General features: G+C 52.1%; 1 protein-coding gene across 1 annotated transcript; it reads right to left on the bottom strand.

Annotated features, from left to right (window-relative positions):
• Positions 1 to 6,051: 6,051 nt before the first annotated feature.
• ACER1 (alkaline ceramidase 1) lies at positions 6,052 to 19,523 on the bottom strand. The gene is made up of 6 exons (XM_064734462.1): positions 19,431 to 19,523; positions 11,087 to 11,201; positions 10,244 to 10,382; positions 8,563 to 8,700; positions 7,265 to 7,402; positions 6,052 to 6,220 (listed from the first exon to the last, which is right to left on the bottom strand). The coding sequence occupies exons 1-6, from the start codon at positions 19,521 to 19,523 to the stop codon at positions 6,052 to 6,054; spliced, it is 792 nt and encodes a 263-aa protein (XP_064590532.1).

Raw genomic sequence — 19,523 nt, 5'->3', positions numbered from 1 at the left:
TCATTTTGTCTCCTAAGAAAAGTGGACAGTGAGGATGTAGGGAAAACAATGAGAAAGAATAAAAAGGAGTGTGTGAAGTGGGAGGGACAGGACTGCCAGACCCCAAGCTGGAAATCCTCTGTCAAGCCTCAAAAGTTACACTGAGTTGAAAGGACAAGACTTTTAAAAGTAATAATTCTTGGAGCTCTTATCTCTTTCCTTCCTGGGTTTCTCAGCCCTTTGTGTTCACGGTTTCAAACTTTTGGCTGCCGCCGTGGGAGATTAAAACTGAACATAAACCCAGTGTTGGTTTCACCTGACTCTAAGTCAGTCCTGGAGATTGCCAGGCTGGCACTAAAATCCCAGGACTTTGTGACATCCACTCCCTGTTTCAAAACTACCCTGTCCTTTCTCTCTGAGACACTTTACAAATAAAGATCTTTTCCAAAAGGCATAAGCGACACTCCAGTGAAGCAATTTCTTTTCCTGGCACTGCTAAGAGCAGGGACTGAGTTATTATTAATTACTTTTGCATTATTTATGCAGGTCCTTGAATGTGCAATATCTTTTACAGATAAATCACCCTGCCTTGAAAAGTTTCCAGTCTGCCAGCCAAATCCTGGGAATCTGAAACAGCAGCAGGCAACTGGTGCAGCAGAACAGGTAAATGTTAATCCTTGATGCTGCAGGACTGGTGCCTTATCAACGTTTTTCTTTCATTTGTTTTGCAATTGCACCAAACAGACTCAACTGATGCTGTTGTTTCCCAACCTCTTTAATCTGGTGTCACTTGACAGGAGCAGCCTCCATCCTCTTCCTCATTCCCACTCCTTCTCTTGCCTCTCTTCTTTTTTTTTTTTTGTGCTGCAGTGGAGAGCCAAAGCAAGGACATGGCAGAATTAGGAGAGGTTTCTTTTTGGCCAGTCCCAGCCTGTCTCCCTGTGCATGGGTGTCTCTGTCCCTCTGGGAGCCTCTCAGGAACCCTTGGCCAGTCCCGAGCCAGCAGACATTGAGGGGACAGCCCTGACACAGCAGAGAGCAGGGAGACCCTCTCTGTGCCCCGAGGGTGCTGAGGGCACCTGGGCTGGTGCCTTTGCAGCAGAACAGACACCAGAGACATGGGTAGATGATGAAGGGCCGACTCTCAGCAGGGGTTAATCCAAGGTTTTATTCTAGAAGTCCCAAAGGAGCCCCTACACCTCAGGGGGCTCCTGCTGAGAGCCCCGAAGATGTGCCAAGGTTACATTTAAAGGGAGGTGGAAACCGAAAGGAGATAACATTTTATTAACCAATAAGTGACTTCTTCCTCTTCCTCATTCCCACTCCTTCTCTTGCCTCTCTCTTTTTGTGCTTTATGCTGCAGTGGAGAGCCAAAGCAGGGATGTGATGTGGCAGAATTAAGGAGAGGTTTCTTTCAGGCCAGTCCCAGCCTGTCCCCCTGTGCATGGGTGTCTCTGTCCCTCTCAGGAACCCTTGGCCAGTCCCAAGCCAGAAGACATTGAGGGGACAGCCCTGACACAGCAGAGAGCAGGGAGACCCTCTCTGTGCCCCGAGGGTGCTGAGGGCACCTGGGCTGGTGCCTTTGCAGCAGAACAGACACCAGAGACATGGGTAGATGATGAAGGGCCGACTCTCAGCAGGGGTTAATCCAAGGTTTTATTCCAAGAGTCCCAAAGGAGCCCCTACACCTCAGGGGGCTCCTGCTGAGAGCCCCGAAGATGTGCCAAGGTTACATTGAAAGGAAGGTGGAAACCGAAAGGAGATAACATTTTATTAACCAATAAGTGACCCTAAGATATGGATACTGGGAAATGGACATTTAGGTCAGCCTATAGAGAAACACTTGAGGGGCTGACCCCTGGCCTCTGGCTGATCACTCCATGTCCTGACCAAAAGTTCTGGATGGAGGGGATGGGATGCTGAGTGACTGACAGAGAGCCAGGGTGGGGATTTGGGGATGATCTCATCCCAGGAGAGGGATAACACAGGTAAAGGGAGGGGGGTACATTCTGGGATAAAGCATTTGGGAAAAATACGGGGATACAAAACAAAACTACTTCAAAGTATTACAAAGTATAAAAACACACTACCACACATGGGGCTTTGCAGGTGCTCCTGTCCTGTGCTCAGCTGGTGTCACCCCTGTCACACCCACATGGCCCAGGGAGCCCTCACAGCTCCCCAGGGTGTCAAGAAGGGCCCACTGCAGCCTCGAGGAGTTCCCCATTCACTGTTTGGCCATCCCTTCACCCCCTTGACAGCTTTTAGGGTGTTTGTCAGCTCTGCCCCACAGATGCAGCCGTGGCTCCCTGGCAGGAAGGACAGAGCATCCCCAGCAGCTCGGGGGCATTCTGGAGGGGCAAACCCAGCCTCAGATAACCCTGTGCAGATGCCCAGACCACCGTCACAGGCTGCTCTTGGGGCTGCTTTGCTTTCTCAGGCTGCAGCCCTGCTCCGAGCAGGAGGCCCAGCCTCGGGCACTGCCGCCCTTTTAAAGCTGCTTTGTGGGTTTCTTTTCTTTTCTCTCTCTCTTTTTTTTCTTCCCTTCCCGCAGGTTCCCAGGGCTGGGGATTCAGCTTCTGGCCTCATCCAGAAATCCCCGAGGGTTTCACATCCCCACGAGGCCTCTCAATGTCTTGATCTGCTTGAATAGGCATTTTTAACGCGGCCCCGGCTGTCATCGGGGCCTGTTACAGTCACTCAACTGCAGCAACATTGTTCTCCCGGCAGACACCTCCCTTATTTCCATACTGCACGGGGGGATTTGGCCGCTGGGGCCGAGCATCCCACCGGGGCTGGCTGGCTGGAGGTGGCCAATTAGCCCTGCTTGCCCCCAGCCCAGCACTGCATCCCCCAGCCCGTCATCCCCCAGCCCTGCATCCCCCCTGTCCAGCCCTTCATTCCCCCGGTACTTCATCCCCCAGCCCTTCATCCCCTTCATGCCTCCAGCCCTTCACCCCCAGGCCATCCCCCAAGCCCTTTATCACCCCCAGCCCTTCACCCCCAGCCCTTCATCCCCCAGCCCTTCATTTCCCAGCCCTTCATCCCCCCAGACCTTCATCCCCTTCATCCCCAACCCTTTATCCCCCCAGCCCAGCCCTTCATCCCCCAGCAGCCCTTCATCCCCCAGCTCTTCATCCCCCAGCCCTTCATACCCCCAACCCTTCATCCCCCCAGCCCTTCATCCCCTTCATTCCCCAGCCCTTCATTCCCCCGCAGCCCTTCATCCCTCAGCCCCAGCCCTTCATCCCCCAGCCCTTCATCCCCCAGCTCTTCATGCCCTTCATCCCCCAGCCCTGCATCCCCCAACCCTGCATCCCCCTGGCCCTTCATCCCCTTCATCCCCCAGCCCTTCATCCCCTTCATCCTCCAGCCCTCCATCCCCCCCTAGCCCTTCATCCCTCAGCCCCAGCCCTTCATCCCCCAGCCCTCCATCCCCTTCATCCCCCAGCCCTTCATCCCCCCAGCCCTTCATCCCCCAGCCCTTCCTCTCCTTCATCCCCATCCCTTCATCCCCCATCCGCGGGGCTGCTGGCTGCCGTCCATCCCCGCGGCTCCTGCCGGAGGTGAGGGTGACCCCCTTTTCCTGTGCCAGGGGCTCCCTGGCAACGCCGCCTTTTCTTTGGCAGCGGCTCCTCCACCCCCTGGCGGGGCCGGGGGCTGTGAAAGCCCCGCTGCACTTTTGAACTTGCTGCCGGCGCGTTCGGGGCCAGCGGCGGCGGGGCCGGGCCCAGCGGGGACCCGGTGCAATTGCCCAGAAGTTATTAATAGGCTGGGGAAGAATGTGAGGATGGGCCGGGGAAAGGGTGAGGATGAGGAGGGGGGAGAGAGGCAGGGAGGGTCAGCGAAAGGGAGACGGGGTGATGAGGGGAGAGAAGGGAGCGATGGCATGCAGGGGAGACAAAGAGGCAAAGAGACGGGATGGGCACCAGGATGGGCACACAGGGGCATGCACAGGCTGGAGGTGGCAGCTCCCAGTGCCCTGCTCCTTGTGCAGGTGTCTGAGGGGTGGTTGTGCTGCAGGAGAGGGGTCTGACTATCGCTGGCCAGGGGCTGTGTACAAATCACAAACGGGACGGTGTCACAGACATCTTTTCATTAAAAACCTTTCCTTAGGATTTTTTCCTTCTGAGATGCTGAGAGGCTTCAGGAACAAAATGTAAACAATGGTTATCTGCTGCTGTGGAATGCAACAGGTGCATCTGTGATTGGTCTCATCTGCTTGTTTGTAATTAATGGTCAATCACAGCACAGCTGACTCCGACAGAGAGAGAGCCACAAACCTTTGTTATCATTCTTTCTTTTCTATTCTTAGCTTAGCTAGCCTTCTGATGAAATCCTTTCTTCTATTCTTTTAGTATAGTTTTAATGTAATATATATCATAAAACAATAAATCAAGCCTTCTGTAACATGGAGTCAGATCCTCATCTCTTCCCTCATCCTCAGACCCCTGTGAACACAGGACGGGGCTGCTGTGGAATGTGCCTTGAGCTGTTTTATTTTTCAGCATCAGTCTCATTATATGGTTATAACAATGAGAAGATGCCGCCAGCTCACATCTCAGGCCTTTAGCAGCTTTCCCAAAACCCTCTGATTTTGTGGATTCCCACATCTAACCCCAGAGAACAGAGGGACCAGGCCTGCGAGCCCAGTCCATGGCAAGGCATTCCTGTCCCAGGAAGAAATATCGCTCGGGGTTCATGAGCCAAATTTGCCATCTAGTGGCCCTGGGGACCATTGCAGAGGGACCATTGCAGAAGGCACTGCCCGTCACTTTCTCCTCAGAGATAAAATCCAGAGTGCTTCTGTTGCTGTTTTACTCACCGGGGCCCAAAAATGGTCCCTGGGGTGACATTCCCTTGGTGTGGCTGTGTTGCAGGGAGCCACCCTCAGCCACGGGACACTCTCCTGTTCCCCAAACCTTGCTGCTCACAGTGCCAAGCTGAGCCTTGTGCTGGGTCTGGGTGCTGGCCCAGCCTGCAGGGACTGTCCCTGACAGCACCAAGGCCTGGCACAGCTGCAGCCCTTGCTGGGCTCCTGTCCCTGTGCCAGAGCAGAGCTCAGCCCCTGCCCCTGTGCCTGCCCTGGGGAGGAGCTGCAGCCCCCGAGGAGCCTCCCCTCAGTCTCCTGGGCTGCAGCTGAACCAGCCAAGTGCCCTCAGCTGCTCCTCAGCCCTTCCCCAGCTCCGTGTCCCTCCTCTGGGCACTCTCCAACAGCTCTGGGTCCTTCTGATCCCGTGGTGCCCAAAGTGCCCCCAGCACTGGAGCTGAGGCTGCCCCAGGGCAGAGCAGAGTGGGACAATCCCAATCTCCTTCTTCAGCCAGCTTTGACCATCCTGGATCCTTTTCTCATCCTGCCCCCACACTGCCCTTCCAGAAAGCAGAGGAGTCTCCAAGTTACCTTTGAGGCCTTTGGAGACTCAGAGCTGGGGAGGAACATGGGGGTTTGAGGCAGGGCACCCCAGGACCTGGGCCAGCAGAGCCTCTTTTGGGCTCTCACCCAGGATTTCTCTTTATGAACAGCCCTCCCTGGGTCAGAGAGAGCTTTGTGTGGCTCACTTTTGGCTCACAACCCTGTCTGTGGTTGTGACTGGCAGACAAGAGGATGCGGTGCAGTCAGAGGGGAAAAAAAGGCATCAGTATAAGTCAATGTCCACAGCTTTAATGCACAGCTGTCCTGAGTAAAACCACATACATCAATAAATAGAGGTAATAATAATAATTAGAGCAGCCCCAACAAACCCAGCTGTCACCAGTTTGGCTTCAGTGTTGTGCGCTGTGCCCTTGTCAGCAAGGGCTGCTGGTGCTGCACTAACACAGAGGACACAGAAGCAGCACCGTGTCCCTCCCCACTCATGGGGAGCTGCTGGAGGAAACCTCCAGCTCCCTGAACACCAGTCTGGGCAGAGCCTCCTGAGGCACCTGTGGGCTCCCTCCTTGCTTCATGCCCAGCATCACGAGGCCTCAGCTGCTCCCTGCCCCTTGCACTGCCGGAGGAGCAGGAGGAACACAACCGAGTGTGAGCATCACACACAGCCCGTGCCCAGGGAGGCCTGAGGGCACCCCAGAGCTCTAGCACTGCTTGTGGGGCTCCTCCAGGGTGACATAGGGCACCACAACAGGCCACGAGTCACTGGGCCAGTATTCCAGCTTCGGCTTGAATGAGGGCATCTCGTAGCTGACGTCGAAGTAGATGACCAGAGGGCAGCAGTACAGCAGGGACAGGGCTATCAGCACGTGCCTGCCAAGGAAACCAAAATTGTGGGTTGGACAGAGGGTCATGGCATGGTCACCCTGAGGCTGCAGCCCCCAAAGGTCCCAGGAGGGCTGCAGGGAGTGTGGGTCCTGCAGGGTTTGTGCCTAAAGGGAGATCCTGGCTGAGCTCTGTGAGCTGGGATGGGGACAATTCCTGGTGCAGTGGGGCTGGGGTGGCAGAGGGGACTCATTCCAACCATTCCCTATTTCCTGACTTGTCTGTCCCAACCACCCCAGTGCTTTGTGGGGATAGATCTGAGTGTGCAGCACTTGCCTAGAGGGAGATCCTGGCAGAGCTCTGTGAGAGCTGGGATGGGGACAATTCCGGGTGCAGCGGGGCTGGGGTGGCATAAGGGACTCATTCCAACATTCCCCATTTCCTGGTGCAGCATTTCCCATTTCTGGGGTGGCATAAGGGACTCATTCCAACCATTCCCCATTTCCTGGCTGCATTGTCTGCAGGGAGTGTGTGTCCTGCAGGGTTTGTGCCTAAAGGGAGATCCTGGCAGAGCTCTGTGAGCTGGGATCAATTCCTGGTGCAGCAGGGACTCATTCCAACCATTCCTCATTTCTTGGTGCAGTGGGGCTGTTGTGGCATAAGGGACTCATTCCAATCATTCCTCATTTCCTGGCTTGTCTGTCCCAGCCATCCCAGTGCTGCTTTCTGGGGATGGATCTGAGTGTGCAGCACTTGCAGCCCCACCTGGGCAGGCACTGAAATGTCAGGTCCAAACAAAGCTCTGCCTTTCAGTTTGGCTGCTGAAAGAACGTCTAGAGCAATGTACTTCTCACAGCAACTTGGGAGCAGCCACAGCCCTTTGAGAGCTCACCTGGAGGGATTTCTGGAACCATTTCACTTGCAAAACACTGCTTGGGTGGTGTGGAGGAGGAGAGGGACATTAAACAGTGAATCCTTGGGCTGGGTGAGGAGAAACACCAATAGTGACAGGAAAGGGGGAGAGGGTGGGGAAATAATTTTTCTATTCCTCTGCTGTGGGCCTTTCAGGGCTGGGGTTCCTGGATTCCTTACCAGAAGCTGTGGAAGTAGGGGAAGTTGATGGCCTGCCAGAGCCAGCAGAGCCAGCGGTCACTGATCCAGCTGGTGATGGCCAGGGCCCACCACATCACCATGACCGCGGCCATCCGGTGAACACGCTTGTCATTGCACCTGCAGGACACAGAGAGGGACAGGGAGCACAGAAATCATGTTGGGAGGAAAGGGAGCTGTAAACAGGGCTGGTTCCTGCCTGCACATGCAGCAGTGCAAACCCCAGCAAGCTCCTTCTGGAGAGTATCCCACAGGAGCTGGGGAAGTGTGGCTCTGGGGAGAGGATTTCTGACATTCTGGGGTGAGGATGATGCTGGGAGATGCCAAAACACTCCTGTCTTTCTCTCCACACCCTGGTGGGTTCTTCCAAATGCTCCACAAAGGGGAAGGAGCTGCAGAGATGGCAGCCAAGGGGGAGAATCATGGACTCATAGAACTGTAAATGTTAGAAAAGACCTCTAAGATCATCATGGCCAGCTCTTAACCCAGCACCACCAGCAGGTTCAGCACAAAACCCTGTTCTCAAATGCCACTTCCACAGGGCACTTTTGGAAACTTCAGAGGGCATTTTTGAAAACTTCCAGGGATGTTTTCAAAAATGCCCTGTGTTTGAAACCTTCCAGGGGTGACGACTCCACCACTGTCCCATGGGTTTTCAAAAACTTTCAGGGGCGATAATTCCACCACTGTCCCATGGGTTTTTAAAAACTCCCAGTGGGGAGAAATCACGGACTCATAGAACTGTAAATATTAGAAAATACCTCTAAGATCATCATGGCCAGCTCTTAAACCAGCACCACCACCACATTCAGCACAAACCCTGTTTTCAAATGCCGCATCCACAGGGCATTTTTGAAAACTTCACAGGGCATTTTTGAAACCTTCCAGGGATGATGACTCCACCAGTGTCCCATGGGTGTTTGAAAACTTCCAGTGGTGATGATTCCACCACTGTCCCATAGGTTTTTGAAGCCTTCCAAGGGTGATGATTCCACCACTGTCCCATGGGTTTTTGAAACCTTCCAGAGATAATGATTGCACCATTGCCCCATGGGTTGTTGAAACCTTCCAGAGATAATGATTGCACCACTGTCCCATGGGTTGTCCCCATTCTGCCACCTGTGCCAGGTGCCCTTCCTGTACCCCACTGCCCTCTGCCTGCTTCCTCCCAAGCGCACGTGGCTGGTGGAGACTTGGGCTCAATTCCCTGTTGAGGACAGAATCATTGCCCAGCAGGAGCACAGCTGGAGCTGCAGGTACCCCCTGAGCCCCCTCCTTACTTCTTGAGCTCCTTCCAGGTCAGGTAGAGCAGGTGGAAGGCGATGCAGTTGAGCGCGTAGGCGTTGAGGGTGGGCTTGACAAAGGACATCAGGGTGCTGATCACGGTGGTGATTCCAGTCAGCCAGAAGAAATGTCTCCTGAGGGGAATGGGGACAGAGTGTCAGTGTAGGGGACAGTAAGGATGGGAAAGGTCCTGAGAGGGGCAAAGCTCCTCCAGCACCTCCCTTCTGTCTGCATGTGGCTGATCTCAGTGTTTTTGGGGTCCTGCAGGGAGGGTGAGGTAGCAGCTCCCAGTGAGTGTTTGACAGACCCAGGGGCTGCTCCTGCACTCTCCTGGTGTGCCAGGGGTGAGGCACAGGCATGAGGCACAGGCAGGGAGCTCTGCACAGGGAAGGGCTGTGCAAACACCGCTCTGGGCTCCCCGAGCAACAATAGGGCTCAGAGGGGCCTTTCACATGCAAATCCCTTCCCAAGTCCCTGCTCTCCCCCAGCTGGGTCTCCTCGGTGAACTCCTGGTGACCTCCTGTTCGCCATGGGAAGATTGGAGCAGGTCTGTGCAAGGAGCTGGGCTGGCTCAGGGGGCTCCAGCCAGGAGGGAGCATCCTCTGAGCAAAGCCCTGCTGGGTTCCCGTTCCTGCTGGTGTCACACACATCCTTTATGGAAAATCCTTTCCTTTGGATTTTTCCTCCTGAGAAGCTGAGAGGCCTCAGGAACAAAATGTAAACAATGGTTATCTGCTGCTGTGGAATGCAACAGGTGCATCTGTGATTGGTCTCATGTGGTTGTTTCTAATTAATGGCCAATCACAGTCAGCTGGCTTGGACTCTCTGTCCGAGCTACAAACCTTTGTTATCATTCTTTGCTATTCTATTCTTAGCTAGCCTTGTGATGAAATCCTTTCTTCTATTCTTTTAGTATGGTTTATATAATGTATGTAATATATATGTATTATATATGGATGTATATATGTGTATATACATACATATATATTACATACATGTAATATATATAATAATATATGATAATGTAATATATATCATAAAATTTAATATATATAATAAAATAATAAATGTAATATAGATTATAATAAAATAATGAATTTATTTTTTATATATATATATATGTATATGTATATGTATATGTATATATATGTATATATATATAATAAAATAATAAATCAAGCCTTCTGAAACATGGAGTCAGATCCTCGTCTCTTCCCTCATCCAAGAACCCCTGTGAACACCGTCACATGCTGGTCCATGCCCTCCCAGTGGCCCCATCCTTTCTGCTGGGCTCCTCCTTGAAATGAGGGCTGTGACCATCCTGTCCCATGGGAGACCCCCTCAGCCTTGAGAGAAAGCTCTCTGTGGAAGACAGAGGATGCTGGAACAGATTGACAGCACGAGTAATTGAATGCTAATGTTCAGGAAGGTTTCATTTCCTAATTAATTTTGAAATTCTCCATGCAAAGTTTTCCCCTGCAGCTAGACAAACACAAACAGCTCCAGCTGAGAGGAGAATTTTGACTTTTCCTCTGTCAGGAGGACCTGATCCTAAAGCACTTCAGGGACCTCAGGGCTGACCCCTTGCAGGGGAACTGGGGGATCTGTGGGTCACTACACCCCAGTGTCAGTGTCCCATCCCTCCCTCAGAGCCTGACCGTGTCCCTCTGGTCATACCTGGTCTTGATGCACTTGGGGAAGTAAGCCTGAGGGTACCAGAAGGAATAAGCCACAGCCAGCGTCCAGAGGATGGAGAGCTCATCCAGGAGCTGTCCCACGTAGCTCAGGGTCATGTGGAAGTACATGGAGAAGAGACCTGCAAGGAGCAAGGGCACCTTGAGATGACAAAGCTCCATCTCCCACCAGCCCTGGGAGGTTCTTGGGGGCTGTTCCTGAAGACCCACCATTCCTCAAAATCCATTCCTCAAGACCCACCATTCCTCAAGATCCACCATTCCTCAAGATCCACCATTCCTGAAGACCCACCATTCCTAAAGACCCACCATTCCTCAAGATTCCTCAAGATCCTCAAGATCCACCATTCCTCAAGACCCACCATTCCTCAAGATCCATTCCTCAAGACCCACCATTCCCGAAGACCCACCATTCCTACAGATCCACCATTCCCAAAGATCCACCATTCCTCAAGATTCCTCAAGATCCTCAAGATCCACCATTCCTCAAGATCCACCATTCCTGAAGAGCAGGGTGTGGATTTTGCTGTTCAAGGTGGGTCGGACTGAGTCAGCCCAGTCACACCACGTGGATCACAGGGCTGGAAGCTGCACATCCACACCTGGCAGCAACCATGGGCTGCAGGCTTCAAACTCACCTGGCTGCTTGGCTGCCCACCCAAGTTTTCCCTGTGATTTGGCCACTGAGACCTTCCAAAGACCTCATGTTGGTTATTCTGGCAACCTGTGTGAGTTTTCTTTATGCTTTGGCCACTGAGACCCTCCAAAGGTCTCATGTTGGGTAGTTTGGTGACTTGTCTGTTTTTCCCACAGTGCTGGCACCCACCTACGAGGATGAGCAGCCCTGAGACAAAGTAGAGGGGCACAGCCTTCTTCTGGCAGTACTGCCTGTTCAGGTACAGCAGCGCAGGGGACAGCAGAAAGAAGCTCACATTGCTGATCTGAAAAACAAGAGGCACACTCAGCTCCTGTGTGACCGTGTTCACGGGGGGTTTATGTTGAGGGAAGAGATGAGGATCTGACTCCATATCTCAGAAGGCTTGATTTATTATTTTATGATATGTATTACATTAAAACTATACTAAAAGAATAGAAGAAAAGGTTTCATCAGAAGGCTGGCTAAAAATAGAATAGAATAGAATAGAATAGAATAGAATAGAATAGAATAGAATAGAATAGAATAGAATAGAATAGAATAGAATAGAATAGAATAGAATTATAACAAAGGCAGCTGTCTCGGACTCTTTCTCTGAGCCAACTGTGCTGTGATTGGCCATTAATTAGAAACAACCACATGAGACCAATCACAGATGCACCTGTTGCATTCCACAGCAGCAGATAATAATTGTTTACATTTTGTTCCTGAGGCCTCTCAGCTTCTCAGCAGGAAAAATCCCAAGGAAAGGATTTTCCATAAAAAGATGTCAGCGACACTCCTGTGCAAGCCCCATCCCACCAGGTGGCTCAGCATCTCCTGATCTCCAGCAGGAAGCAGGGGTTGTTCTTGGCACAGGAGAGGGCAGAGGTGTTTCTGCAGAAGCCAGGCTGGAACTGGAAGGGCAGCTCTTGCTGGGGCAGCCAGCAGTGGCTGCAGACACCTCTGCCCTCCCTCTGAGCTGCTGTGTCCCTTTTGGGTGATGCTGGTTTATCTTCATCTGCCTGCTGTCTCCAACAACTCCTCAGTTTGCATCCATCTCCCTCTCATGCCAACCCAGACCCTCCAGGAGCTGCCTGGATGGCTCCTGACCCTTCCAGCCACCCTGTGAGGGGTTGGGAGGGTGTGAGGAGCTCAGCCAGCACAGCAAAGCACGGTCAGCAAAACATCCTGACCCGGGAGTGGGTGTGGTGGGGAGCAGCAGGATGAGCAGGACAGCAGGAGGTGGGGACAGGCAGCACTGAGGTGACATCCTGTGGTGTCAGGTGTGAAGCCACCTGGCCTGGGGAGGAGAGGTGTTCTGGACACTGCTAATTACATGAGGTCATCAACCTCCCCTAAATACGCCTGGCAAATGAACACAGAGGAATTATCCTGCTCTGGTTTCCAACTCTGCAAAATTCCTTATTTGTCTGACTTTGATTAGTCTGGGGAGGAGGGGATGGTGCTGAGGAAGAGGGGATGGTGCTGGGGAAGAGGATGGTGATGAGGAAGACAATGGTGCTGGGGAGGAGAGGATGGTGTTGGGGAAGAGGGGATGGTGATGGAGAAGAGGAGATGGCTGAGGAGGAGGAGAGGGTGCTGGGGAATAGGGGATGGTGCTGGGAAGAGGGGATGGTGCTGAGGAAGCAGATGGTGATGAGGAGGAGGAAACGGTGCTGGGGAGGAGGAGATGGTGCTGGAGAGGAGGGAATGGTGCTGAGGAAGAGGGGATGGTGCTGAGGAAGAGGAGATGGTGCTGAGGAGGAGGAGGGGATGGTACTGGGATGGAGGGAATGGTCCTGAGGAAAAGAGAATAGTGCTGGGGAGGAGGGGATGGTCCTGAGAGGAAGGGATGATGCTGAGGAAGAGGAGATGGTGCTGGGGAGGAGGGGATGGTGCTGGGGCTCAGCCTCTTGCTGGACTGGCTGAAGGTGCCAGTGCTTCAGAGAGACGACATGTCACATTTAATGGCCAAAATGTGGGAGCTGGGGAGGAGCAGTGAGTGCCCAAAGCCCGGACCTGTCTGCTGGGCCAGGCCTGCTCCACCCTGCAGCACAGGGCAGGGAAATCTGAGCTAATTAAATTACCTCTGTGGGTTCTTACCTTGCCTTTTCCACCTGACTTTACAAGCTCGGGGAAGGGATATCAGTGGGAAGCACGGCCTACCCAGTGAAAATGGTTGTTGCTTATGAAAGGTTGGGATTGTGGCGCTGCATTTACCTGCCAGACAGCTCTCTGGGGCTCCGGAGCCATCTGCTCAAGTGCCATTTGGCAAAGCACCAGCGTGACTTTTATCTCAGCCTCACAATCCTTCTCCTTTCATCTTCCAGCTCCGCGCTGACCCAGACCCCACCCCTGGAATTTGGCATCCACAGCTGGATTCTCCCCCCTCAGCAGCACCAGGTAAACTGCAAAATCATCCCAGGGATCCCCTGGGACCCCAGTTTATGCTAACAGGGCTGCAAATCACCGGGATGCTGTCATTTCTCTGGAACACACCCTCTCCTATTCCAGAGGGAAACACAATTCATGCCTAATGCGAGGTCTCTATTCCCTTAAACACCGCAGATTCATCTTGATTTTCACTAAGGCTTCCATGAGACAAGTTGATGCTCCCATTAGCAGCAGCTCTCGGGGCTGAATGGATTTGTTTTGGATTTGTTTTCCATAGGTGCTTAGAGCCAAATCCCGGCCATGAAATGAGAAGCGCTGCTCCCACTTGCACCCTCGAGGTCAAATTGTTCAGAAACGACCGAGAAATCAAACAACAGCCGAGCTTCAAACATTTCTTTTCCCTTGAAATGATTAAGGAGGCTTTTGGGAAGGCAAGGAGAGGGAAAACGCTTTGGGGGAAAGGCAGGAGAGTGCAAGTGCCAGCACGAATTCAGTGAGGAAACTGAAGGGAGAGGAGAGCCCCGCATCCCCGAGCAGCGGGCATTGCAACAGCGCCATTAATTACATGATAGCTGCGTTATCACTTCATTAACTCGGGACGAGATGTGCAAGATCAGATAGCAGAAGGGAGGGAGAGCCGGGGGAACCGTGCCAATAGGGTCAGGGAGATAAACGGGATTCCGAGTTTGGGGAACAGCTCCCACCCCCGTGGGGGATGCGGGGTTTTCATCACTTCGATTTGTAAATGCTGACTTTCTGTCTTCCCTCTGGGATGTGGCAAGCTCTGTCTCAGATGTGGTTGGGAGGGTTTTGCTCCCAGGACAGACATTGGAAGTTTTTCTGCAGTTTCTGCTCAGGCTGGGACCCCCTAGCACAGATTGTATTTCAGCTTCCCTGCTTCCCCTGCCCGAGGAGATAAGGGAGTGGTTTTGGTGTGATAGCACATGTGAGAGACCCCCTGCCTGAGCTCCCACTCCCCAGTAAATGTGAATTATTGCTCCAGCTGCCTCAGCTCAGCCCAACTATTTACTTCTTTTCCTAGGAGAGTGCATCCCTCTGATTGTCCAGAGTTGCCCAGAACCCCGTCGGGGGGCTCAGAGACCCTGGCACGCAGCCCAGAGCACCTGGGGATTTGATTTGGATCTCATACAGCTTTGTATGACCACCTGAAAGTCACAGAAGTTTAAATAAAGTATAATAATAAAATGATCACTGGGTGAAAATGTTGATTTTAGGATTTTTGGTGTGGGGGTTATGGGGACAAGATGGAGGAACTTGGGCATATCCAGCCTTTCTTCTTCTTCTTGTTCTCCATTTTCTGCAGTGATGTTGGCACTTTGGGATTGGCTTAGAACAGAAGTGCACTGTCTAACATAGGTGATAGGTATTGGGAATTAAGTGTAAATATGTTATATGTAGTTTATAGTATAAAAGGACAACACAGAGAGTGCCTGTGGCTGCCCTGCTGAGCAGATCTCGGCTGGGCAGAAAGTAAAATTTTATAGATAAGAATTAATGAACAATCTCAAGACTGGAAAGTGAAGGGTCCAGACTCGTTCTTCAGTTGCATGGGCTGAGACAGAAACATCCTGCACATCTTGGGGCAGCAATTAAAAACCAAAAACCCAAGAGGAGAGAAGAGAAGCTGGGATCAGCAGCACAGCTCAAATTCTGGAGCATGAACAGGATCATTGGGAAGAGCCCAAATTCTGCAGCTCCAGCCTGAGACAGAGGGACAGAACCTTCACCTGTGACAGGTGAGATCAGCCTCTGATGGGGGTTGAGGCAGGAGGGGCTGGTTTGAGCACAGCAGCAGGGGCTGCTCCTCACTCACAGAATTCAGAGAATCCACAGAATCACAGAATTCACAGAATTTACAGAATTCACAGAACTCACTGAATCACAGAATCCACAGAATTCACAGAATGAATTCACAGAACTCACAGAATTCACAGAACTCACAGAATTCACAGAATGCACAGAATGGGTGCTCCAGCCAGGCACTTTCTGCAACGGAAGGAGATTCCTGGCAGGGAAGGATTCAAGCGTTCATTCAGGGAAGGATTCCAGCCTGAGACAGAGGGACAGAACCTTCACCTGTGACAGGTGAGATCAGCCTCTGATGGGGTTTGGAGCAGGAGCTGCTGGTTTGAGCCAGAAGACAATAAATGTCTGGGTCGCTGAGTCACTGTAAATGCAGCTTTGCTGCTGAACTGCATCCAGCCATGAGCCACCATGTGTTATTAGCTACCTCAAGGTGCTGTGTACATTCTTTTCTCATACCCCTGGTGCTTGTTTCCAATAAAAGCATCCAAGGCAAGCAGGCCTGAGAGAGTGTGGCTGGCACAGAGCAATCCCCAGCAGCACATTTGGCACAGAGCAGCTCTGCTCCAGCCCCAGGCAGGGCTGGGAGGAAGACATTGAAGAGGATGCTCTGTGAGGAAAGCCTGCTGATTTACTGAGGCTTGGCTGGGTTCCCAGCTGGCCTAAAACTCCAGAAAAATGAGGTAAATATTGGTATAATTAATTCAAGGCAGTAACAATTGCAGCAACCTGAATGTGGGGAACAAATGAATGGGGGAGAAGAAGGGAAGATGCAGGCTGGGAGGATCACAGCTGGGATGGTGTCCTGTCACAGACATCTTTTATGAAAAATCCTTTCCTTAGGATTTTTTACCTCCTGAGAAGCTGAGAGGCCTCAGGAACAAAATGTAAACAATGATTATCTGCTGCTGTGGAATGCAACAGGTGCATCTGGGATTGGTCTCATGTGGTTGTTTCTAATTAATGGCCAATCACAGTCAGCTGGCTTGGACAGAGAGCCGAGCCACAAACCTTTGTTATCATTCTTTGCTATTCTATTCTAAGCTGGCCTTCTGATGAAATCCTTTCTTCTATTCTTTTAGTGTAGTTTTAATGAAATATATATCATAAAATAATAAATCAAGCCTTCTGAAACACGGAGTCAGATCCTCATCTCTTCCCTCATCCAAGAACCCCTGTGAACATGATCACAGTGCCCTGAGCCCCAGCTGGCCCTGCAGGATGCAGCCAGCAGAGATAGCCACAGATCTCTGCCTGGCCAGAGCTCTATAACCCTTTCTATCATCTAGATTTTGATGATTCTTTAGGGCACATCACAAGGAGCCTGATCCTTGGGGGAGAACCCAGAGCAGGAATGGAGATCCCTGTGCTGCTGCTGCTGCAGGGGTGAGACCCAGGCAGTGCCAGCCAAGGATGGGATGTAGGCAGTGCTGTTTGAAAGAGGGACCCAGGCAGTGCCAGCCAGGCTGCAGGAGGGTCCCAGGCAGTGCCAAACAGGCTGTGCTGGTTGAAAGAGGGACCCAGGCAGTGCCAGCCAAGGTTTGGATGTAGGCAGTGCCAAACAGGTTGTGCTGGATGAGGAAGGGACCCGGGCAGTGCCAGCCAGGCTGAAGAAGGGAGCCAGACGGTGCCAGCCAAGGAAGGGACCCTGGCAGTGCCAAACAGGCTGAAGGAGGGTCCCAGGCAGTGCCAGCCAAGGATGGGATGTAAGCAGTGCCAAACAGGTTGTGCTGGGTGAAAGAGGGACCCATTCGGTGCCAGCCAAGGATGGGATGTAGGCAGTGCCAAACAGGCTGTGCTGGCTTAAAGAGGGACCCAGGCAGTGCCAAACAGGTTGTGCTGGGTGAAGAAGGGTCCCAGGCGGTGCCAAACAGGCTGAAGGAGGGACCCAGGCAGTGCCAGGCAAGGATGGGACCCAGGCAGTGCCAACCAGGCTGAAGAAGGGACCCATTCAGTGCCAGCCAGTCTGTGTTTTCAGGAAGGGCTGATGCCCATCTCAGTGATGTTCCTGCCCAATTTTGGTGACAAGGCCTGGCCCTGAGCACAGCACAGCGTTGGGGCTGCTGTCAATGCTCAGATAAGGGCAGATTTCAGGAGGGTTTGCTGCTCTGCCACCCCTTGTGTGGGCAGGGGTCACCAGCCAGCCCGAGGCTGCCGTGGCAGGGTTGGATTCCTCAGGAATCACATCCTAACACAGAATTGTTTCCCTCCCTTCCTGCTGATCTCCTGAGCCTGGCAGAAAGTTCAGCAGTGCAGGGACCATGAAAAGCTCTTTCTGTGCTGAGGAAGAGGTGCCCAGTGTCACACAGAGGAGAAAAGGGCAAATTCAACTGCTGGGAAAAAATCCTGCAGGGTTTGCTTGTCCATAACCCTCCCTATGTTATACAAATATAGACATTGCCCTCTTGCAACATACAATTATATGGATTCTGCCTGGGAATTCAGCATTGAGAGATCCTCGTTTTTTTTCTTAATTGTATGTCAATATTTGCCTTGGTATTGAAATCAGACCTATTTCTGTTGGGCTACTTCATCACACAAACATCACTAAACTTTTTTTTATCAGGTTTTTTTTTTTTACCTGCTTCTTCACTGATGCTCTTGCATCTCTGAGTTGCAAAATTTCAAGTTCTCTCTCTCCCTCAGTATCACATTCCTTTTTATCTGCATTGAGACATGCAATGAGAGTTTTTCCTCATTGTTCCTGAGCCCCACACAGTGAGAATTCATCCCAGGGGTGTGGAATGGGAACCTGGGACGTGGCTGTGGCTCCTCCAGGACTTGGAACCTGGGTGAGATGTTCAGAATTTAGAAACCTGTGCCACAGAATGAGCCAGGCAGCTGAGAGTTAATGTTTTATGGGAATTACAGGGCCTACAAGGATTAGTCATGCATCTGGCTACACCAGCTGGTGTCCAGCAGAGGAGTCAGGCACTGAAGTGCTTTTGAAGAGCTCCTGAGATAGCTGTTGGTGTGATAAGAGCTCTGAGCTACTTTATAAGCCTGGTGTCAATGGTATCTCAGCTCCTGTTTAAAAAATGCTGCCTTATGTCTCAAACTAGGATATGAGGCAAATTTGCCTCCTGGAAGGAAGGAATTCACACCAAAACCAAACCCTTCACTTTCAGGCAGTCAGCCCCTCTGCAGCGTTAGCAGCCACTCAAACCCAGAGGCTTTGGGCACTTCCAGCTGAATTTACAATGGTTTGGGTTGGAAAGGATGTTAAAGATCATCCCCTCCACCCCTTGCCATGGGCAGGGACGTGTTCCACTCACACAGGTCGCTCCAAGCCCTGAAATCTGAGATGCTGATGCGAGTGTTGAGTGATTTCTGCATCTCCTTGCTCATTTCCCTGCTCTGCAGCTCTGAGCCCATGCAGCAGCAAACAGCACAGAACACCCATCTGGGTGCCACAGGGAAGCAGGATTTCCTCTGGACTGGCAGATCTTTCTTTGCTGAGTGCCCCAAAGAGCAGTGAGCACACACAGCCCTCTCCTCTGAGACCCTGGAGCCTGCAGGACTCAGGCTGGGCAATTATTGTCATTACAGGTAATTTATTAAAAACAGGAAATGCTTTGAAAAAAAAAAAAAAAGAGGAAGAGCCATTTCCATGAGAACAAGATCTTCTAGTGTTAGGCAGCAATAGCCAAAAGCTGTAAACAAGGCCTGTGGAAGGCTGTAAATCCACATGCCTCACACCCCTGGCAGCCTTTAATTGCTGTGAGGGAGCAGGACATGCTTGGAGAGGCTGCTTATCTCCAGCCCTGTGCAGGCTGATACGGATGCTCCAGCCAAAGCACTGGCACTGGAGGCAGCCTGGGTGATAAAGGATCACAGGAGGTGAAACTGGCTCATGCTCTGAGCCCAGTTCCGTGTTCCCAGCGCGCCTGACACGGTTCATGGCAGCGCTGCCTCTCGTTTTGCCACTCCTGAGCGTTTAGCCGGGATATGCGAGCCCTGTGTGGGGCTTAGCCCGGCTGGCAGCGGAGCTGCAGGACTGGTATAACAGGATCTCACAGATCTGGGCTGTGAGGGAGCCCTGCCAGAGTTTTCTCACTGGGAATCAACCCCACACACACATACAGCACTGAAATGCCCCTGACCCCAGCGCGTTTTGGGGAACAACCATTGCAAACAGCAAAAATCCCCTGATTTACCTGAAGCTCAGAAAATGCTCCCCACACACCAGCACCCTCCAGCACCAGGAAGCTCAAAGGAGCGAGGAGGAGGACAGAAAGCAGGGATGTGCCGTGCTGTGGGGGTCCCAAAAGCAGCTCCTGGGTGCCTGGAACCCCACTGTCCCCGAGGCACTCACGGTGTTGTAGTACTCGGCGATCACCGCCGAGCGCACGAAGTTGCTCTCACACCAATCCACCTCGGCACTCTGGTAGGAGAAAATGCTCGGCAT

The sequence above is a fragment of the Zonotrichia leucophrys genome, chromosome 28 (genome assembly GCF_028769735.1).
Source record: "Zonotrichia leucophrys gambelii isolate GWCS_2022_RI chromosome 28, RI_Zleu_2.0, whole genome shotgun sequence".
In the NCBI taxonomy this organism is placed as follows: domain Eukaryota; kingdom Metazoa; phylum Chordata; class Aves; order Passeriformes; family Passerellidae; genus Zonotrichia; species Zonotrichia leucophrys.
Note: the sequence above shows the minus strand (reverse complement) of the source record. Positions and strands in the feature narration are given on the sequence as shown.

Excerpts from the sequence above, each read along its gene's own strand:
- ACER1 (XM_064734462.1), bottom strand. The coding sequence starts at position 19,523 with ATGCCGAGCATTTTCTCCTACCAGAGTGCCGAGGTGGATTGGTGTGAG. Across the intron at positions 11,202-19,430 it reads TCGCCGAGTACTACAACACC|ATCAGCAATGTGAGCTTCTT; the intron begins GTGAGTGCCTCG and ends CTTGTTTTTCAG. Across the intron at positions 7,403-8,562 it reads ACCTGGAAGGAGCTCAAGAA|GTGCAATGACAAGCGTGTTC; the intron begins GTAAGGAGGGGG and ends TGTGTCCTGCAG.